This window comes from Rhinopithecus bieti, unplaced genomic scaffold (assembly GCF_001698545.2).
Source record: "Rhinopithecus bieti isolate Rb0 unplaced genomic scaffold, ASM169854v2 scaffold_35856, whole genome shotgun sequence".
NCBI lineage: Eukaryota > Metazoa > Chordata > Mammalia > Primates > Cercopithecidae > Rhinopithecus > Rhinopithecus bieti.
The window spans coordinates 2,339,366-2,359,330 of NW_016815820.1; the positions used below are offsets into that span (position 1 = coordinate 2,339,366).

The following is a 19,965-nucleotide window of genomic DNA, read 5'->3' on the forward strand; positions in this document are numbered from 1 at the left end:
CATCGGGCAAATACTCCAACTTGAATAAAAGGCAAAAAAAAAAAAAATTTCCCCTTTCAAGGGAGCTACTTGAAAATTCAAATTTACCAGGGAGGGCATGGTAGCTCGTGCCTGTAATCCCAGGACTGTGAGAGGCAGAGGCAGGTGGATCACTTGAGCTTGAGAGACGAGCCCGGTCAACATGGCAAAACCCTATCGCTAACAAAAAACACAAAAATTAACCGGGCATGGTGCTGCACCCTTGTAGTCCCAGCTACTCAGGAGGCTGAGGTGGGAAGATCACTTGAACCCAGGAGGCAGAGGTTGCAATGAGCCAAGATTGTGCCACTGCACTCCAGCCTGGGTGACTGAGTAAGACCCAGTCTCAAAAAAACAAAGAAAGAAAGAAAATTCAAATTTACCTTCTTGCTTTTTGTCATTTGCTCAGTCAGTTCCCAAGAGAGTAGATATACAAATGGGTGTAGCCGCCCTATCAGCAGTTGCACAACAAGGCTATATGGCAAGGCAAACACTACTACCCACCTCCACACACTCTAAAGGGAATAAATTCCCTTTAGAAAGTTAAACTAGTTGGCCGGGAGCGGTAGCTCACACCTGTAATCCCCAGCACTTTAGGAGGCCGAGGCAGGTAGATCACCTGAGGTCAGGAGTTTGAGACCAGTCTGACCAATATGGTGAAACCCATTTCTACTAAAATTACAAAAAATTAGCTGGGCGTGGTGGCGTGCGCCTGTAGTCCCAGCTACTTGGGAGGCTGAGGCAGGAGAATCGCTTGAACCCCGGATGTGGAGGTTGCAGTGAGCCAAGATCGTGCCACTGCACTCCAGCCTGGGCAACAGAGCAAGATTCTGTCTCAAAAAAAAAAAAAAACTAGTTAAAAATCAACACATGTGGCCTGGTGCAGTGGCTCACGCTTGTAATCCCAGCACTTTGGGAGGCCAAGGTGGGCGGATCACGAGGTCAGGAGATCAAGACCATCCTGGCTAACACGGTGAAACCCCGTCTCTACTAAAATACAAAAAATTAGCCGGGCGTGGTGGCAGGCGCCTGTAGTCCCAGCTACTCAGGAGGCTGAGGCAGAAGAATGGCTTGAACCTGGGAGGTGAAGCTTGCAGTAAGCCAAGATGATGCCACTGCACTCCAGCCTGGGCAACAGAGCAACACTCGTCTCAAAAAAAAAAAAAAATCAACACATGCTGAATGTGATTAGCAATTTATAGAAGTAAATATCCCAAGAAATGGCCTGCAAAGATATGGCTGACAAAACTTGTAAACACCTAAATCCATTTTAGCAGTCTATGTATTCTAAGGACACAAGACCAACGTGTATTAAAATCCAGCTAAATAGAGGCCGGGCACAGCGGCTCACGCCTGTAATCCCAGCATTTCAGGAGGCCGAGGCAGGTGTATCACTTGAGGTCAGGAGTTCAAGACGAGCCTGGCCAACATGGCAAAACCTAGTCTCCACTGAAAGTACAAAAATTAGCCCAGTGTGGTGGTGCATGCCTGTAATCCCAGATACTTGGGAGGCTAAGACAGGAGAATTGCTTCAACTCAGGAGGCAGAGGTTGCAGTGAGCAGACATTGTGCCACTGAACTTCAGACTGGGTGACAAAGCGAGCCTCTAGCTCAAAAAAAAAAAAACCTTGCTAAATGGACTGACAGGAATGGCTGTAGAAGTCTAGAAAGAAAAAAAAGAATTTGCATGTTTTCCAAGGGAAAGGATTTCCTGTCTTGGATGTGGCCATTGTAGCCTCAGGATGCTAGCCATTGATCCCATCAAAATTCTTGGCTCTAGGAGAATGGTTTGGCAAGCTGACATTAGAATCCCAAGCAGTCTAGAAACATATTTCTCACTTACAATTATTAAAATTAACCGTCTGAGGTGGGAGAATCACTTCAGAAGGTCGTGCCAAGAATATGAGACCAGCCTGGCAACACAGGGAGACCCCGTCTCTACAAAAAATTAAAAAAAAAAAAAAAAAAAAATCAGCCGGGTGCAGTAGTAAACACCGACAGTCCCAGCTACTTGGGAGGCTGGGGCAGCAGGAGAATCACTTGATCCCAGAGGTTTGAGGCTGCAGTGAGCTGTGATAACACTGCATTCTAGCCTAGGAGGCAGAACTAGACTCTGTTTCAAATAAATAAATAAATAAATAAAGTTAACCTCCTTTCTCCTATACCAATGTCTTGTGAATTTGGGTCCCCTGGGCTTGCTCAACCATGGGGTGGGGGACCATGGCTTAAATTAAGCCTCTGCCCCCACAACACTAAGGACAGAGAAGGCACTTGGTCACAAACTTCAGTGCAAAGAATCTGTCATCCAGGCTGGAGTACAGTGGCGTAATCAGAGTTCACAGAAGCCTTTAAACTCCTGTGCTAAAGCTATTCCTCCCATCTCAGCCTCCCAAAGTCCTGGGATTACAGGCATGAGCCACCACACTAGGCCCCAGACCACTCTTAACTGCTCTGGCCTGCATCAGCAGGTCTCTCCCTCCTCAGTGGTAAGGAAGCTTCTGCAAGAACAATCTTCCAGTGACTGGAAATACAGTAAACCAAAAAAACCTCTGCCTTTGTGGAGTTTATGGAGAGTCAACAATAAGTATAATAAATAAGCAAGTTCTACAGAATATTTGACAGTGATGACTGCTACGGAGAAATATAAATCAGATGAGGCCAGGTGTGGTGGCTCACTCCTGTAATCCCAGCATTTTGGGAAGCTAAGGCGGGCGGATCACAAGCTCAGGAGTTTGAGACCAGCCTGGTCAATATGGTGAAACCCCATCTCTACTAAAGTACAAAAATTAGCTGGGTGTGGTGGTGGGTGCCTGTAGTCCCAGCTACTTGAGAGCTGAAGCAGAAGAATCGCTTGAACCCAGGAGGCAGAGGTTGAAGTGAGCCAAGATCACACCACTGCACTCCAGCCTAGGTGACAGAGAGACTGTATCTCAAAAACTAATAATAATAACAAATCACATGAAAGAGGATGAGACAGGTAGAAAGAATGGACCTCACTCACAAAGTGACTTTTGAGCAGACTTAAGGACTTTCTCTATTGTCCAACAAAGTCAAACATTTCCCATACGGTTCTCTCCAGGTAGCAGATATCTTTCCAGATAGTGTGTGTTACAGCTCCCTAGTGAGCCTTGGATAAATTTAAACTAGTGTTGACTCCTTATACACCACTCAGTGAAATTCAGCATGCACTTGCTCCCAAGCCACTGCTCAATCTTACTGTTTGTCCAGGAGTAACGTATTCATTAGTCTAAACTGTGAACAGTACTGAGCAGTAGTTATCAGTTAGTCCTGCTGCATCCTGGCATTTAAGATAAAAGGCAAGCTACAAGATTAGAGCAGGTTAGAACGTGTTTGACAGATTCATCAGTTTACTCTTGGGTGGGTGAAGGTTTTCATCATTTATAATCATTTATAGCTTACCCCTTTCCACAAATAATTTGGAGAGGAATATTTAAATCTCAAACCAAGTGATTATCCACTTGTTTCTTTAAGATCTCCAAACCTAACCCAGTATCTTGTCTGCCTAAAGACCACCTTATATCCAACCAAAGTCACTTTCCATTACTAAATGGACAAAACTTGTTTTATTTTGTTTTTGAGACAATACAGAGTCTTGCTGTCAACCAGGCTGGAGTGCAGTGGCACAATCACAGCTTACTGCAGCCTTGGCCTCCTGGGCTCCAGCAATCCTCTTGCCTCAGCCTCCCTAGTGACTGGGACTACAGGTATCCACCACCACTCCCAGCTAATTTCTTGTAGACATGGAGTCTCATTATTCTTTCCCAGGCTGGTCTCAAAATTCTTGTGGCTCAAGAGATCCTCCCACCTTGGCCTCCCATAGTGCTGGCATTACAGGTGTGAGTCACTGCACCCAGCTGGCAAACTTTTTATGACCTAGAATTCTTTCATCATTTTTCCTTCTGTGGGCCTACTCTTCAAACAATTTTGCTTACCTATCGAACTACATTAACTAAGTATTAAATCCTCTGCTTTTTATTTTAATTGACCAAAGATATACGTTGCTACCAATCAGAGCTTCTAAAAAGAGACAACCGGTTGATTATTCCAGCCAAAAACAAGAAACATGAAGCTTTTAAAGTAAAATGGCTGCAGGATAACTCAGGTTGAATGCAAGATTTCTGTTCTTAGACTATTTCTAAAATCCTGGGATAGCCATTTCTACCTTGGTTGATCCCTAAGAACCTGGAGACTCCATGCTGGGAAGGAGTGGCTTTGTTCAAGCCTCCTGCTAAACAGAAGAGAAACCCAGTTCCACAGATAACTAAGACCCGAAGCTGAGGCCAGGAGTCCAGGCCCCCAATCCAATGTACTTCCCTGTGTAACACATTCTATCTGCCTTTCTTCTTTTGGTTTTCAATGTTGATTTGATCATGGAAAGTGAAGCAGAGGCCGGGTGTGGTGGCTCACGCCTGTAATCCCAGCACTTTAAGAGGCTGAGGCGGACAGGTCATAAGGTCAGGAGATGAGACCATCCTGGCCAACATGGTAAAACACGTCTCTACTAAAAATACAAAAATCAGCTGGGTATGGTGGCACGTGTCTGTAATTCCAGCTACTCAGGAGGCTGAGGCAGGAGAATTGCTTGAACCCAGGAGGTGGAGGTTGCAGTGAGCCAAGATCATGCCATCTTCACTCCAGCCTGGTGACAGAGCAACACTCCATCTCAAAAAAAAGAGAAAAGAAAAGAAAAAAGAAAAAGAAAAAGAAAGAAACAAAGTGAAGCAGAGCAAATGCACCAAACTCCTCCAACGCCCACCACAAGCACCACCCCATGCCCGGCCCACTCTTACCTTGCTCACAGTTCTCTACTGTCCCATACTGAGCCAGCAGGCTGTCCAGTACCTAGGAGCATGGAGAAGGGAAGTACACTTAACTCTGAGTCCCAGGACCCTTGCAAACCTGCCACTGGACACCCTGCATCCTAAAGCAATGGGGCACAGACAGAGTCATAGGAGTGTTTGAGCATTATTACCTGTCCAGTGTGACTTTTCTGGGGTGCTAATGCGGATGGGGTGTCTTTGCAGGACTGTACTTAAGTTCTGCCTTAAGGGCTTTTTGGGAAGCAGACCTGGGCTGCCTGGGTCCCTAAATTATCTTCTGCCACATTACCAAGTTTCGGACTTAGGAAACACTCATCCACGATCTCCCTAATGCCTCTCACCATAGGGACAACCTAAAAGATGGGGCTGTGGGTTAAGAAAAGATAACGCTGGGCGCGGTGGCTCACTTGAGGTAAGGCATTTGAGACCAGCCTGATCAACACAGTAAAACTCTGTCTCTAATAAAAATACAAAATTAGCTGGGCATGGGGGTACACGCCCGTAATCCTAGCTACTTGGGAGGCTGAGGCAGGAGAATCGCTTGAACCTGGAGGAAGAGGTTGCAGTGAGTCAAGACCGTGCCACTGCACTCCAGCCTGGGCAGAGAGCAAAACTCCATCTCAAAAAAAAAAAAAAAAAGAAGAGAGAGAGAAAGGACGAGAAAGGACGGATGGGAGGAAGGACAGGAGGAAGGACGGATGGAAGGACGGACGGAAAGAAGGACAGACGGAAGGACGGATGGACGGACAGACGGGACCCAGGCCTCCCCAATCATTTCTGGCAACTCCAGCTGGTCCAGATGTACTTTCCAGGCTCCAGTATCCCACTCCATTTAGAGTTTCCCCCAAACACTTACTTCCCATCGGAGCTGAGGTGGAATATTTCGGATTTGAATTTTCCGGCTCCTGAAAGTAAAGAGGGAGCAGAATTAAAGAAAGCTCTGAATACATGAGGGGTCTGTAAACTCGCAGTTTCTAATCCTTGCCCCAGTTTCTATTTCCCTACCTTCAGTTCACCAACACCATAGTCTTAAAATCTAAGAATAAACTTTTAGGAATGGAAACTTGCAGTAGGGATACCTCGCTTTAGAGACCAAAATTATGAATGCTACCACACCTAGGAATGCAGAATCAGGTGTTCTAAGCACTCAGTTAACATTTCTTTTTTTTTTTTTTTTTTTTGAGACGGAGTCTCGCTCTGTCTCCCAGGGTGGAGTGCAGTGGCCGGATCTCAGCTCATTGCAAGCTCCGCCTCCCGGGTTCCCGCCATTCTCCTGCCTCAGCCTCCTGAGTAGCTGGGACTACAGGCGCCCGCCACCTCGCCCAGCTAATTTTTTTTATTTTTTAGTAGAGATGGGGTTTCACCGGGTTAACCAGGATGGTCTCGATCTCCCGACCTCGTGATCCTCCCGTCTCGGCCTCCCAAAGTGCTGGGATTACAGGCTTGAGCCACCGCGCCCGGCCCAGTTAACATTTCAAACAAAAAACACACACACACACATCTGTTTTGTTTGTCCCACTACTTTCTCACTCATTCCTTTATTCAGTAAGCAGGTTACCATAACTATGTTCCAGGCACTAGGAATACAAAGCTAAATAAGACATTATTTTTTATTTTTTATTTGTTTTTGAGACAGAGTCTCACTCTGCCACCCAGGCTGGAGTGCAATGGCACGATCTCAGCTCACTACAACCTCTGCCCCCTGGGTTCAAGCGATTCTCCTGCCTCAGCCTCCCTAGTAGCTGGGATTAATAGGTGTGTGCCACCACATCGGGCTAATTTCTGTATTTTTAGTAGAGACGGGGTTTCACTATATTGGCCAGGCTGGTCTTGAACTGCAGACCTCAGGTGATCCGCCCATCTCGGCCTCCCAAAATGCTGAGATTACAGGCTTAAGCCACAACACCTGGCCCAAGGCATTACTATTAATTAATCTAACAACCATTTAATTAATACCTACTTCACACACTACTTTGTTCCAGATGCTGGAAACAGAAATAAACAAAAGAGACAAAATGCCTGGTTGAAGGTGTTCACAATTTATTAGGTGAGACAATATACGCAAACAAATCACAGCAGGATATAGTGCAGTGGTTAAGTCCTTGGCACAGATACGGATTTAAACCTATGCTCCACTTACTAGTACTGACCTTTACAAGATTGTTTAACCTCTTCCAGGCCATTTCTTTCACAGGGTGGTAGGTGATGCTAGAAAATGTAAGTACTTAAAGTGTAACAATAGATGTATCTGTGAATACTAAGGTGGGAGTGATTAACACAGGTACAAGTCAGCATAATGCCACTACTTTCCTCTCTCCCAGTAACTATACAGTACTTTTTTCTTCCCAGCTTTATTATGATTATTATGTACTAACAATCTTGTAAAGTGTTCTGTCACCCAAACTGGAGTGCAGTGGCATAAACACAGTTCACTGCAGCCTAGACCTCCTGAGATCAAGCGATCCTCCCACCTCCCACCCTCCTGTATAGCTGGGACCACATGTGCATGCCACTATGCCCAGGTAATTTCTTCTTCCCATCTTTAAAATGTAATTTTTAGGCAGGCGTGATGGCTCATGCCTGTAATCCCAACGCTTTGGGAGGCCGAGGCAGGCCAATCACTTGAGGTCAGGAGTTGGAGACCAGCCTGGCCAACATGGTGAAATTCCCTCTCTACAAAAAAAAAAAAATTAGCAGGGTATGGTGGCACGTGCCTGTAATTCCAGCTACTCAGGAGGCTGAGGCAGGAGGATCACTTGAACCAGGGAGGCAGAGGTCGCAGTGAGCCGAGATCAAACCAGTGCACTGCAGCCTGGGCAACAGAGTGAGACTCGTTAAAAAAAAAAAAAAAAAAAAAGGTAATTTTCCCTAAGGAAGGCTTTCAAGTTCTGGGCTGACTCCCAGATCACTTGCTCACCACCCAAATCAATGCGCTAATCCCTGGGTTTAAGACTTTTAAATTGACTTAATGCGTTGGTCAATTGCATTTGTATCTTTGTTTATCCTTGATCATAAACTCCAAGGACAATATCCAAAAAAACTCCAGTGGCTTGAAGGATAACTGAACTAGAAAGTAAGAAAGTCTAGTTCTAGCCCTTAACCTGCCCCTGACTGGCTGTTCCTCTAATTAAGCCTCTCTTAAGCTTCGGGCCTCAGTATTCCTATCTGACATGCCAGCGGTTGCCAAGCCTGGGGGAAAGGGTGCTGAAAACATAAGGGACCACCAGAGAAAAGGGATGCTAAGCTCTAGCTGTAAAAGCATTGACCTTGGCTATCCTGAGCCAGTTCACTCACTTCACCCATGTGACCTCAATATCTCCAGCTTTACAGTGGGTACAAGCAAGGTCTTTATGATATTTTCTAGCCTGCAATTCTAAATATGTTAAGGAAAACTCTCCAAAGGATGAAATAATGGGGAAAGAAGGAAATAAGTATTGAAAAGAATCTCTGCGGCTTTCTTCTTTGGTTTGTTCATGAACTTGACCTAAGTAGGTCAGATTATAGCAGGACAAAATAATAAGATACAAATCCAGTTCCAGGTCCCCAAATGCCATCAGACTACCTTTTTGTGATTCAATTCATTGGCCAAGAGGGAACCCCTGCCTCTACTCTTGTGAGGAATTTCCCACAACTCATCTGATGACCAACTAGACAGACTGAAAATGTAGACACCCTCACAATGCAAGCAAAGCTGCTGGAAAAAATGAGGAAAAGAAATGGCCACGCCATTGGAAGACTGAGAACACAGACCTAGTTTAACACCTATAACAGGTATTGCGCAGGCCCAGGCCCAGGCCCAGGCCCTCCCTCAAGGGAACACTTCTGGATGAAGGGCAGAGAGGTGGGGGTGGCTTACCTGGGAGTTCAAACCAGTAAGGGCCTAAGGGAACCCCAGTTTGGGAGCCCAGTTTGAAGTGTGCTCTTTCAAGATGGTCCCTTAGTACAATCTAAGGTCAAAGGTCAAAATTCCCTCACACTTCAAACTCCCAGTTTTAGAGGCTTTCTTTCGTGGAGGGGATGGGGGGAGGAGAAGGGTGGCAGTGGTGAAATCAAATCTCTGCTGGGATGTTAATCCATATCCTGAAAGCAATGGCAGGCAGATCGTCTGGAATGTCTGGAATGTTCCAGGAGAGGGAGGGGGAGGAGGGCAGGGCCACCCAACCAATGAAAGAAAAGACATCCTGGCAGCCCTCCCCCGCCCCCAACCAGCAGAGACTCACCCAGCCCTCCAGGGCACAAAACCCACCCTGGGAACCCACTCCAGGCCCCTCCAGGCCTCCTTTCTGCAAAGCCCCCAGCCCTGATTAAAACACAACGAGGGGGCAGGGAGGCACAGAGGCCATGAATAACCTTTGTCTTTTAAGCCCTTGGCCCAGTTTCTATTAAGTATGGTGCTACCTGATTTCTTTCAGGCCCAAAGCACATGGGGCATTGCTGAGAACAGTAACCTGTATTTTCCTTCCCTTGGTCCCAGTCTCATTCATTCCACAAACACTTAGAGAAGGCCTGGTGTGGGCTGAACTCCGGCAGTGTATTGTGAACTTGGGGGATCCAGATGGAAGCTAAGAGCACCCTAACTGGTTACTTCTTCACTCTGAACCTTAGTTACCTCCTATGAAACTTGAATAAGGCTTTTACGAAGACTTCAAAGAGAAGTTGTATAAAGCAAGCTGCTCGCCATATAGTAAGCACTCAGTCCATGTCCAAGTCCCCAGTCCCAGGGAACTGGAGTATCCAGACTAGCATGGAAAGAGGCAGGCGGGTAGGGTTGACGACAGTAACAGTTATTAAGATTTTACGGCCGGGCGCGGTGGCTCAAGCCTGTAATCCCAGCACTTTGGGAGGCCGAGACGGGCGAATCACGAGGTCAGGAGTTCGAGACCATCCTGGCTAACACGGTGAAACCCCGTCTCTACTAAAAAATACAAAAGCTAGCGGGGCGAGGTGGCGGGCGCCTGTAGTCCCAGCTACTCAGGAGGCTGAGGCAGGAGAATGGCGTAAACCCGGGAGGCGGAGCTTGCAGTGAGCTGAGATCTGGCCACTGCACTCCAGGCCGGGTGACAGAGCGAGACTCCGTCTCAAAAAAAAAAAAAAAAAAAAAGATTTTACTTATGCACTGGTGGGGAAAATAGTGAAAAATACCACTGCCTAGAGCCCCACCCCACTCCCCCATCTCCCCAGTTAAAGGGTCCAGGGACCAGGGACCCACTCCAGTACTTCAGTAGACCAGCTTCTACCAGAGCTGCGAAGTGCCTTGCCCTGTGGGCAGTATCTCCTGGGCACCTTCTATATGCCTGGATTGCCGAAACCAATGAACATCCATTGTTCAGAAAAGGAAGGTGAACTCTGAGTTCATTAATTCCCCCCACCCTCTTCCACCCTCCTGTAGCTGATAAACCTGTGGATTCAAAGAATGAAGCAACCAGTCCCTGGCAATAAAGGCAACAGTTGCACCAGCCTATTTTCCTGGGTGCCAACATGCTGTGGCTTCTGGTGCCCTCTGCCTGCCTTGATCTACAGAGCAGTTATCAGGTCCTGGGCCAGGGGTGGGGCATGTGGGGGCAGGGGCGGCAGCTTGCCAGATACATAGTAGCTATTGAGGACTCACCTCTCAAAGGCTGCTGGGCCAAGGAGGGGGCATAAGAGCGACAAAGACCTCCGTCTTTGTCGCCCAGGGGGGATTCAGGAGAAAACAGAGGGAAAGAGCATCCTTGCAACAGCTTAAGAAGCTATGCCGGGCGCGGTGACTCAAGCCTGTAATCCCAGCACTTTGGGAGGCCGAGACGGGCGGATCACGAGGTCAGGAGATCGTAGACCATCCTGGCTAACATGGTGAAACCCCGTCTCTACTAAAAAATACAAAAAACTAGCCGGGCGAGGTGGCGGGCGCCTGTAGTCCCAGCTACCTGGAAGGCTGAAGCAGGAGAATGGCGTAAACCCGGGAGGTGGAGCTTGCAGTGAGCTGAGATCCGGCCACTGCACTCCAGCCTGGGCGACAGAGCCAGACTCCGTCTCAAAAAAAAAAAGAAGCTATGTAGGAAGTAAAAGATTCAGGGAGCACAAGGAGAGGGCCCCTGGGAGGGAGATGAGATTGGGAACTCTCCCTGGGCTGAGAGTTCTCATCCTTTCATACCTCAAGAGTTCAGAGAAGTGTCACTGACTTACACCAAAGAGAAAAGAAAACAGTTCTCAATTAGGGAAGAGCCTACTTTTTTTTTTTCTTTGAAACAGAGTATTGCTCTGTCATCCAGGCTGGAGTGCAGTGGTGGGATCTTGGCTCACTGCAGCCTTGACTTCCGAGGCTCAAGCGATCCTCCCACCTCAGCCTCCTGAGCAGCTGGGACCACCGGCACATGCACCATCACGCCTGGCTCCAATTTTTTTTTTTTTTTTAATTTGTAGAGATGGGGCCTCTGGCCTCACTATGTTTTCCAGGCTGGTCTTACACTCCTGTCTGTCCTCAAGCGATCCTTCCACCTCAGCTCCCAAAGTGCTGAAATTAAAGATGTGAGCCACCACACCAGGATGACAATAATTTGATGTCATCAAATACATAGTCAATGTTCAATATGCCAAATGATCACTTTTCAACTAACTATGGAAATAGGAACCTGGAAAAAGAAGTTAATAGTTTAAAGAATTATAGGTGGGATGTTTTGATTTATCGGAGTGCAATTCCATGGCACAGACCCACTGTTCACTGGGTCGTGTGAACTCTTAAGTGTTTTTTATTTTGTCCTCCAGCCTAAAGTGAGTTTACTTTGGCAAAGGCTTTCTGTCCCCTTTATGTCTTCAAAAAGGCAGCACAGGGACAGTGCAAAGAGTCTGGATTCAAACAGGCTTTGGGTCAAATTCTGGCTGTGGTTCTGTGTGGCTGTGTGACTCAGACAAGATACTCAACCTCCCCATCTCAGTATCCTGGTCTGTAAAACATCCATTGATACCACCTTAGCGGGTACGGAGGATTATATGAGATAATGAATCTCAGAGCCTGGCATGTTAATTCCCTTCGGTTAAAGTAGAAGTTAGGGCCAGGTACCGTAGCTCACGCCTGTAATCCCAGCACCCTGGGAGACCGAGGTGGGTGAGTCATGGGGTCAGGAGTTCGAGACCAGCCTGGCCAACATGGTGAAACCTAGTCTCTACTAAAAATATATAAATTAGCTGGGCATAGTGGCGCACGCCTGTAATCCCAGCTACTTTGAAGCAGAATAATCGCTTGAACCTGAGAGGCGGGGAGGTTGCAGTGAGATCGCACCATTGTACTCCAGCCTAGGTGACATAGCATGACTCTGTCCCCCACCCCACCCCACCCCCCCAAACATATATATATACACACACACACATACACACACAAAAATTAGCCAGGCATGCACCTGTGGTCCCAGCTACTCAGGAGACTGAGATGGGAGGATCACCTGGGCCCAGGAGGCAGAGGTTACAGTTAGCCAAGATGGCACCATTGCACTCCAGCCTGGGTGACAGAGTGAGATCCTGTCTCAAACTAAATAAATAAAGTGTAAGTTAGGAGCCAGGCATGATGGCTCACTCCTGTTGTCAATCTTTTAAAGTCATATTGTAATTCTTACATTTTAGAAATACATACTGAAAGTTACAAATAAAATGACATGCCTAAGATTGGCTTCAAAATAATCAGAGCACAGGGGAAAATGAAAACAGACTGCATATGAATGGTAATTGTTAAAGCTAAGTGATGGGTACATGGAGGGGTTATTACATTATCCTTTCTACTTTTATGTTTGTATTTCTTTCCATAATAAAAAGGTAAAAACAAAAAAGACTGGTAATTCCAGCTCACCCAGTTCTGAAGTCATAAGCAGTTCAAAATTAATAGAAACTAGTATGAAGTAATGAAATTTTCCTTTTGGTGTTCTATTCGAAAGAATCCAGAACCTTGAGGAACTTACAGAGGCTGGAAGGAGACTAGGGCTTGGGGTCCAAGGGAGGAAGGAGCAAATGCACCAGATGAGACAGTCTCAGAAACAGGCCTCCCAGGAAAGCAGTGTGCACAGTGTGAATGGGAACTCTAGGTCTCAGGGAGGGAGGCTGAAAACTGCCCCTGAGACTGGGATTTCTCTAATCCTCTGCAAACCTGCTCGTCTTTCAGCCTCCATACCCAGAAGCGAGGATGCCATTTTCAATCATGTTTATGGCCTCCCTAGAGGGAGAAGTGCCTTTAAACTGGGGTGGGGCAAGCCAGTTGAAGGAAGGGAGGAGGGCAAGGTGGGAGCAGGTTTTGGAATCTTGTCAAGTTTGGGGCCCCAATTCCCCTAGGGCCCCTGTCATGAGTCAAGCCTGGACTTTCATCTCCAGCAAAGAGGTAGGATTAAACCAGGATCTTCAGATTAGAACCTTCACCTCCACCCCTCCCCCAGGCCAAGCTTCCGGCTCCATGTGTGGTCTTGGACAAGTCAAGCCTTCAACTCTGGACCTCAGTTTCTCACATCTGGGAAACTAGGAGTAGGATTAATCCATCTCAGAGAATCCTGTGTCCCCAGACAGGGATCAACCCTGTCTACCTATAAGGAAACACCTTCTTAATTAGATGGATTTTCTGTGCCCTAATAGTCTGAATAACTGGTTCTTAACTTTTTTTTTTTTTTTTTGAGACAGTTCTTATTAGGATAAAAGGCAAGAACACTCCACCAGAAAAATGTACTTTGCACATCATTTCAAGATTTCAGGGGTTAATGAAGACTTTCGAATCCATCCATAATCCCAAAGTAAAGACACACTGCCTAACCCCCATCCCCACCTAACACTTTTAACTTCATCCCAATGATATCTAAGTCTTCAGTCAACGCTGCAGGCATCTCAACAAGTAGAGAAGGCATCAGCCTGAGGCAATTAGAAAACAAAGCTAGACTGGGAGCCAGTTTGGGGTTCCCCGATGCCGGAAAATAAGCAACAAACATGTTTCAAACCTGCAAAAACACACACACCATGCTCACATCATCTAACAGGTACCAGATTTCTAATCAGAAGTCAAGAAGCTGGTGGTTTCTGGTAAGAGTCCAGCTGCTTGGAGCCATTTCTTCGTTGTTGTTGTTGTTATCTTGACAGCCACTACACACTGGGCCTTCTCTGTCCACTACAAGAACCACTAATTACATTTGGCTGCTCTGCTGAGGCTCTTGCAGTGTGGCCAGTCCAACTGAGCAACTAAATTTTTCATTCTGTAACTTCAAGTGTTAGGCCACGCGTGGTGGCTCACACCTGTTATCCCAGCACTTTGGGAGGCCGAGGCAGGTGGACCACCTGAGGTCAGGAATTTGAGACTAACTTGGCCAACATGGCAAAACCCTGTCTCTACTAAAAATACAAAAATTAGCTGGGCATGGTGGGCATGCCTGTAAATCCCAGCTACTGGGAAGGTTGAGGCACAAGAATCGCTTCAACTTGGGAGGCAGAGGTTGCAATGAGCAGAGATCATGCCACTGCACTGCAGCCTAGGCATCAGAGCAGAACTCCGTCTCAAAAAAAAGACAAAAACATTAACTGTTTAACTTTTTCAACCGTAAACTTTATGAAATCTAAAAACAGAGCAAGTGTTTCCAGTCAAAATGTAGCATCTGAATTTGGAATGTGCTGTTAAGTATAAAATAAAATATGGCCGGGTGCAGTGACTCACACCTGTATAATTCCAACACTTTGGGAGGCCGAGGTGGGTGGATCACCCGAGGTCAGGAGCTCAAGACCAGCCTGATCAACATGGCGAAACCCCGTCTCTACTAAAAATATAAAACATTAGCCGGGTGTGGTGGCAGGTGCCTATAATCCCAGCTGCTTGGGAGGCTGAGGCTCAAGAACCACTTGAACCCAGGAGGTTGAGGTTGCAGTGAGTTGATTTCATGCCACTGCACTCCAGCCTGAGCAACAGAGTGAGACTCTGACTCAAAAAATAATAAATAAATAAATAAATAAATAAATAATTTTAATCGTTTAGAATACTAGATTTCTAAAACTTGAGTACCCTCCAAAAAAAGATTAAATATCTCTTTAATAATTACTTATACTGATTGCATATTGAAATCATTTTTTATATATTGAGTTAACTCTTTAAAATTAATTTCACCTGTTTCTTTAATATGGCTCGTAGAAAATAAAAACTTACATGTATGGCTCACATTGCATTTCTGTTGGACAGTGCTGGGCACTGTGCTACAGTAACCAGCACACAGTGATTGGCATGGTCCCTGCTTTCACCGGGTTTACAGTCCAGTAGGGGACTTGGTTTGATTTGGTTTGGTCTGGGATAAGAGAACAGACAAAGCTAACTGGGGAGTGAGGGAGGGATGCTCACTGGACCCCTTCAGAAGTAGATGATTCTGCTAACTCTTCAACAAGACGGTTCCATGTGGCTGGCACCAGAGCAGAAGCCCCCTCCCAAAGCTGGCCCCTCTCATCTGGAAGTTGCCCTAAGGTGCCAACCTCTGCCTTTTCCAGAAAATCACCACTGACTCAGTCCTTCCTCCCCACCCCACCTCCTTATCCCTACAGGGTAGAGAGGCGGTGAAAAAAAAAATTGTCCAAGAAAACTTCTGAAGGGGGCGGACCTGGCACGCTTCAGGCATGGCAGTAGCTGAGAAAAGGGGCGGGGGCGGGGAGGGGAGGAGGAGCTGGCCAAAAGCCCAGGGCTCTGCGCCAGGCTGATCCAGAGGCAGGGCAGCCAGACAGGCAGGAGGACAGGCGGGCGAGCTGTCGGGTGGCAGGCTGGCAGGGGTAGAGGCCAGAAAACATTGACCTACTGGGAGATGTGGGACTGAGCAGAGCAGATGCCACCACCCAAAGAAAGCCAGAGTGTGAGGGGACTGGAAGGCAAGGACACCACTGGAATGCAACTACCACCCTGTGAACAAGGTCTTTTAATGTATGTGGCATACACACACTGCCTCCTTCGTATACTACTTGTTGGGGAAAAGTAGGAAAGAAAAGCAGGTCACCAAGAGCTACTCTGGGCTGAACCCTTCCTCCCACTCCTCTAGAGGGCTCTTCTACCCATATTTAGGGGAGAGAAGGGAATCACTTAGCTTATATGACCAGACACACACACACACACACACCCCTTAATCTGTCACCAGTAAGCTCCAGTTGAAAAACATCAGATTGATACACTGAGGTAGAAATGAAAGGGGGTAAGCCTCTGAAGCCTGAGAGGATACTAAGCAGTCACCCTCATTTCACAGATGGAGAAACTGAGGCTCAGAGAAGGAAACAGACTTGCCAACTTGGAGGCAGGACTAGTAGGCTGCTTGTGCTCACTGCACCAAACTCCTCTGCTTTCTCTCTGAAGACAAGTGTTAATACAGCAGAAGCCTGAACAGCCCCAACGTCAGGAGCAGGAAAAGTGCCCATATTCTGTATGGTTAAGCGCGTGCCAACTGGCTTTTACTGCATGCGGCTCTAATTTGGGCATGGGATTTCACTTGCAGAAGACCTAAGTGCCCTATGATACGGCTGGATGGCTGTCAGGGAGATTTGTTAGCGGGGTGAAAGGGTACTCACCAAAAATTCCTACCATGCAAAATGTCATCTTGCTCTGGGGGAGGAAGAAAGCAACTTGTGGAAGGTACTAAGTGGCGGTGGGGTCAAGCCAACCTCAGCAAGAACACTTTGTTCAATTTGCCTATCTGGGAAATAGTTTGACAAGAAAGCCCATCTGAGCAGCCCCCAAGGAGGCCAAAACGAAGCTCTGGGACAGCCCAGCTCTTTCCAGACAAATTCCACATCAGCCTGGGCTAACTGCCACCCTCTCCTCCACCTTAAGTGGCTCCCAAAGGGGAGAGGTGGTCATGTTGAAGCACAGAGAATACGGGGGGTCCCTGGGGTGGAGTGAGGGATGTGGAGAAGAAACCATCAGGACAAACCTAAAGTATGAGGACAAATGGAAAAGAGATGACCCAACAGGAGCTGTGCAACTGAGCCTTTCTGCTGGAAGCAGAGAATGGGAGGCCCCCCTCAGGCACACTGCTCACCACCCTTCTCAGACTGGCATGGGGAAGGGAAGAGTTTCAGAATCTTCCCCCGGGGTCGGGAAGGTTACTAAGCTCCGACAGAGGGATAGGTGGGGGGGGCAGGAAGACCATCTCCGGCCCGGCCCCGCCTCCCTGGAGATGCTGGTTTAGCTCTCGCCCCCGGTGGAGATGCCAGCTTCTCTCCAGAAAGCTTAAAAGCCATATGCTCACAGCCGGGTGAACTAGCTCACGCCTATGATCCCAGTACTTTGGGAAGCCGAAGCGGGCGAATCGCTTCAAGTCAGGAGTTTGAGACCAGCCTGGCCAACATGGTGAAACCCCATCTCTACTAAAAATACAAAAATTAGCCGGGCGTTGTGGCGCGTGCCTGTAATCCCAGCTACTTGGGAGGCTGAAGTTGTAATGAGCCAAGATCACGCCACTGTACTCCAGCCTGGGCGACAAGAGCACACGCTTGGGCACTCGGGGGCTCAGAGGCCCGGCCGAGGATGGAGCTGGTGCCCAGTGGAAGGCATCATGCGAGGTGCCTTGGAAAGGGACAGAGTCAGGCTCTGTCCTTGAGAGGGAACAGCCGAGGTGGCCCTCTCAGGAGCAAGGAGAGGAAACCAGACCAGCCTCCAAAGCAATCAGTCTTCGGCGGCTTCCCGCTGCACCATGAGAAGGACCAGACGGACATCCGCGTGCTCCTCGGGGTCCTTAGTGCCCCCTGGTGAGGATGGGCAAACATCTGGGCACCAGCCCAGCAAGCGTCTGCGTATCCGTGAGTGGCGGGCACGGCGCAGGAGCCCTCAGGGATCCGCATCTCCCCCTAGCTGCCAACCATGACCTGCTGGTGGGAAACAGGCACTGCTGCTGGCTTCTTCCTGGCGGGCGCTTCAGCCAGTCTCTCCCCTGACACTGGCCCCTGCGTGGCCCTCCTCCCACTCAAGTGCCCGTTCAGGGTAGGTCTTCCTCCCCAGGGCTCCGCACGGTCTAGAATGTTCTACCAGCAAGGATCCTGTCTGGGAGGACTGAGTGCCTTCCAAGATGGTTCTCGCCTATCCTTGGCCAGGAGGAGGGGACAGCCAAGAGGACCTAGGCGGTGAACACGGCCCCTCGCGGTGGAGCAGGGGAAAGCGCAGCAGAGCGGGCCACTGAGGGGGACGGCGATATGGGGGGCTGAGACTGAGAGGAGACTGAGGGGTTCAGGGACTGAGGGGGAGAATGAGAGAGAGACTGAGAGGGAGACTGAGGGGGGCGGGGACTGTGGGGAGAACCACTAAAGGGGATAGTGCGGTGCCTGGGAAGGGCGGCGGCAGCTGAGGCGGGGGAGGGGCGCCCTCGTGAACGGGCAATTGAGAACTGAGATGGCGCAGCTGAGGGGCGGGCTAACCCCGCCTGTGCCCACGGCCGCCCCCTCCCCAGCCCCTCTCACCTAACCCGGGAAGCTGAGCACTCGCCCTCCCACCCGGGCCTCTGGGTGGGCTGAGGCCGCAGCACACAAGGAGGGGGACAGAGCAGCCACCCAGCCCCTCCACTACAAGGCTCCGCACGGTCTCGAATGTTCTACCGCCAAAGCCCCCTTGGGCGCCCCGACTCGCTCCAAACCTGTCCAGCAGGGACCAGCGGCCCTCGGCTACCCGCCCTGGGCCCCGAGGGGGAGGGGACCCGCGCCAGGGGCTGCGGGGTGGGGTGGGGACCAGGACTTTGCCCTTTGTCTCTCTCCAGAGCCACCGGCCGGTCGAAACCCGACCCCATGGCGAAGCCAGGCAGCCGGCGAGGGCCAGTCTCCCCCTCCGGGGTCCTTTAGTAAATCCAGACCCGACCTCCCTGTGGTCAGGGCTGTGACTGAGGTGGTCCTGTGGGGGAAGGGGGCTTCCCGCCTGCACCAGGCCTGCAAGCATTTAAGTGGCAACCGGTTGGGGGTAGGGAGCCCGGGAGAGGCTGAAAGTGGGGCCGCGGAGGCTGAAGGGGAGAAAATGGCCCGGGAGGCGGGATTCCTTAGAGACCTTGGCTGGGCCTCGGGAGGAGGCGGCACGGGGCGGGAGGCCTCCCACTGTGAGGCCAGGAACTAAGGCCTGGGAGCAGGGTGGGGGCACGGAACTAGGAGCCTTCTGCGCCGGCAGAGAAAGAACGCTCTCCTCCCGTGCAAGTCCCCAAGGCCTTCTGGGAAGCTCCATAGCAAAGTCACAATAGAAGTCATACTTGCCCCCATGCAGAGTAGGGCATTTGTTTGGGGGTGAGAATGACCTTTCAGCCCTTTTGGGGTATCATCAATTAATGATCTTGTTAATAACTCACCTTTGCATGGTGCTTTAGAGTTCACAAAGTACTTCTTTTTGCCCACACTATGAATCTGGAACCACTACAAGAGGCTGAGTTGAGCCTCTCAACAACAGGGGAGACAGAATATTGCTACTTCCGTTCTGCAGATCAGAAAACGGGCTGAGAGGTCAAGGTGACACTGGCCAGCAAATGTCACTACATTGTGCAGCCTGTTCCTACTTGCCAGAAAAAAAAAGTAACTGGGTTCCTGATTTTTTAGAAACTAATACGTATGGAAGCCAGGCGTGGTGGCTGGTGCCTGTAAACCCAACACTTTGGGAGACTCGGGCTCTTGCTTGAGCTGGTGAAGTCAAAGCTGCCGTGAGCTGTGATCATGCCACTGCACTCCACCCTGGGTGACAGAGGGAGACCCTGTCTAAAGAAAGAAAGAAAAACTAACATGTTGGAACTATGAATTATGATTCTGTAGACTTGGAACAAAGGTCAACTCTTTGTCCTTTCCTGCTGGGAGGAGGGAGGAGGAGAAGGAGGGAAAAGGAAGCATCTCAATCTCCGCCCTTCCCCCCAAGCTCCCATTTTCCCGTGGGTTGAACCCAAACAAAAGGGGGGGTGGGAGGATCAGCCTAAAGCTCCAGCCCTGGTACCTTCCAGAAGCGTCAAAGGATGGAGGCTCCTAGAACTCAAAACACTCATCCAGCTTATTTTATGAGGTTTCTGGAGATGGGGAGGATTCAGGTAAGGAAACAGAGTCCCAGGAAAATAGACAGTGACCCCAGATCCCACACCTTACACATCTGCAAAAGGACAGGCTGAGACTGACACCTAAGTTCTTTTTTTTTTTTTTT

At 48.9% G+C, this 19,965-nt stretch overlaps 1 protein-coding gene across 4 annotated transcripts in view; it reads right to left on the reverse strand.

Moving 5' to 3' along the window:
• IGF2BP1 (insulin like growth factor 2 mRNA binding protein 1) overlaps nucleotides 1-19,965 on the reverse strand; it is a 58,674-nt gene that overhangs the window by 20,686 nt on the left and 18,023 nt on the right. For 3 of the 4 annotated variants that reach the window (XM_017853924.1, XM_017853928.1, XM_017853925.1), the window contains exons 3-4: nucleotides 5,716-5,764; nucleotides 4,830-4,881 (exon numbers count right to left, since the gene is read on the reverse strand). In XM_017853924.1, coding sequence (XP_017709413.1) covers nucleotides 4,830-4,881; nucleotides 5,716-5,764 — 101 coding nt within the window. Of the gene's footprint in view, nucleotides 1-4,829; nucleotides 4,882-5,715; nucleotides 5,765-17,382; nucleotides 17,575-19,965 lie in introns of those variants that run through there. The other variant, XM_017853926.1, reaches the window with a different exon arrangement.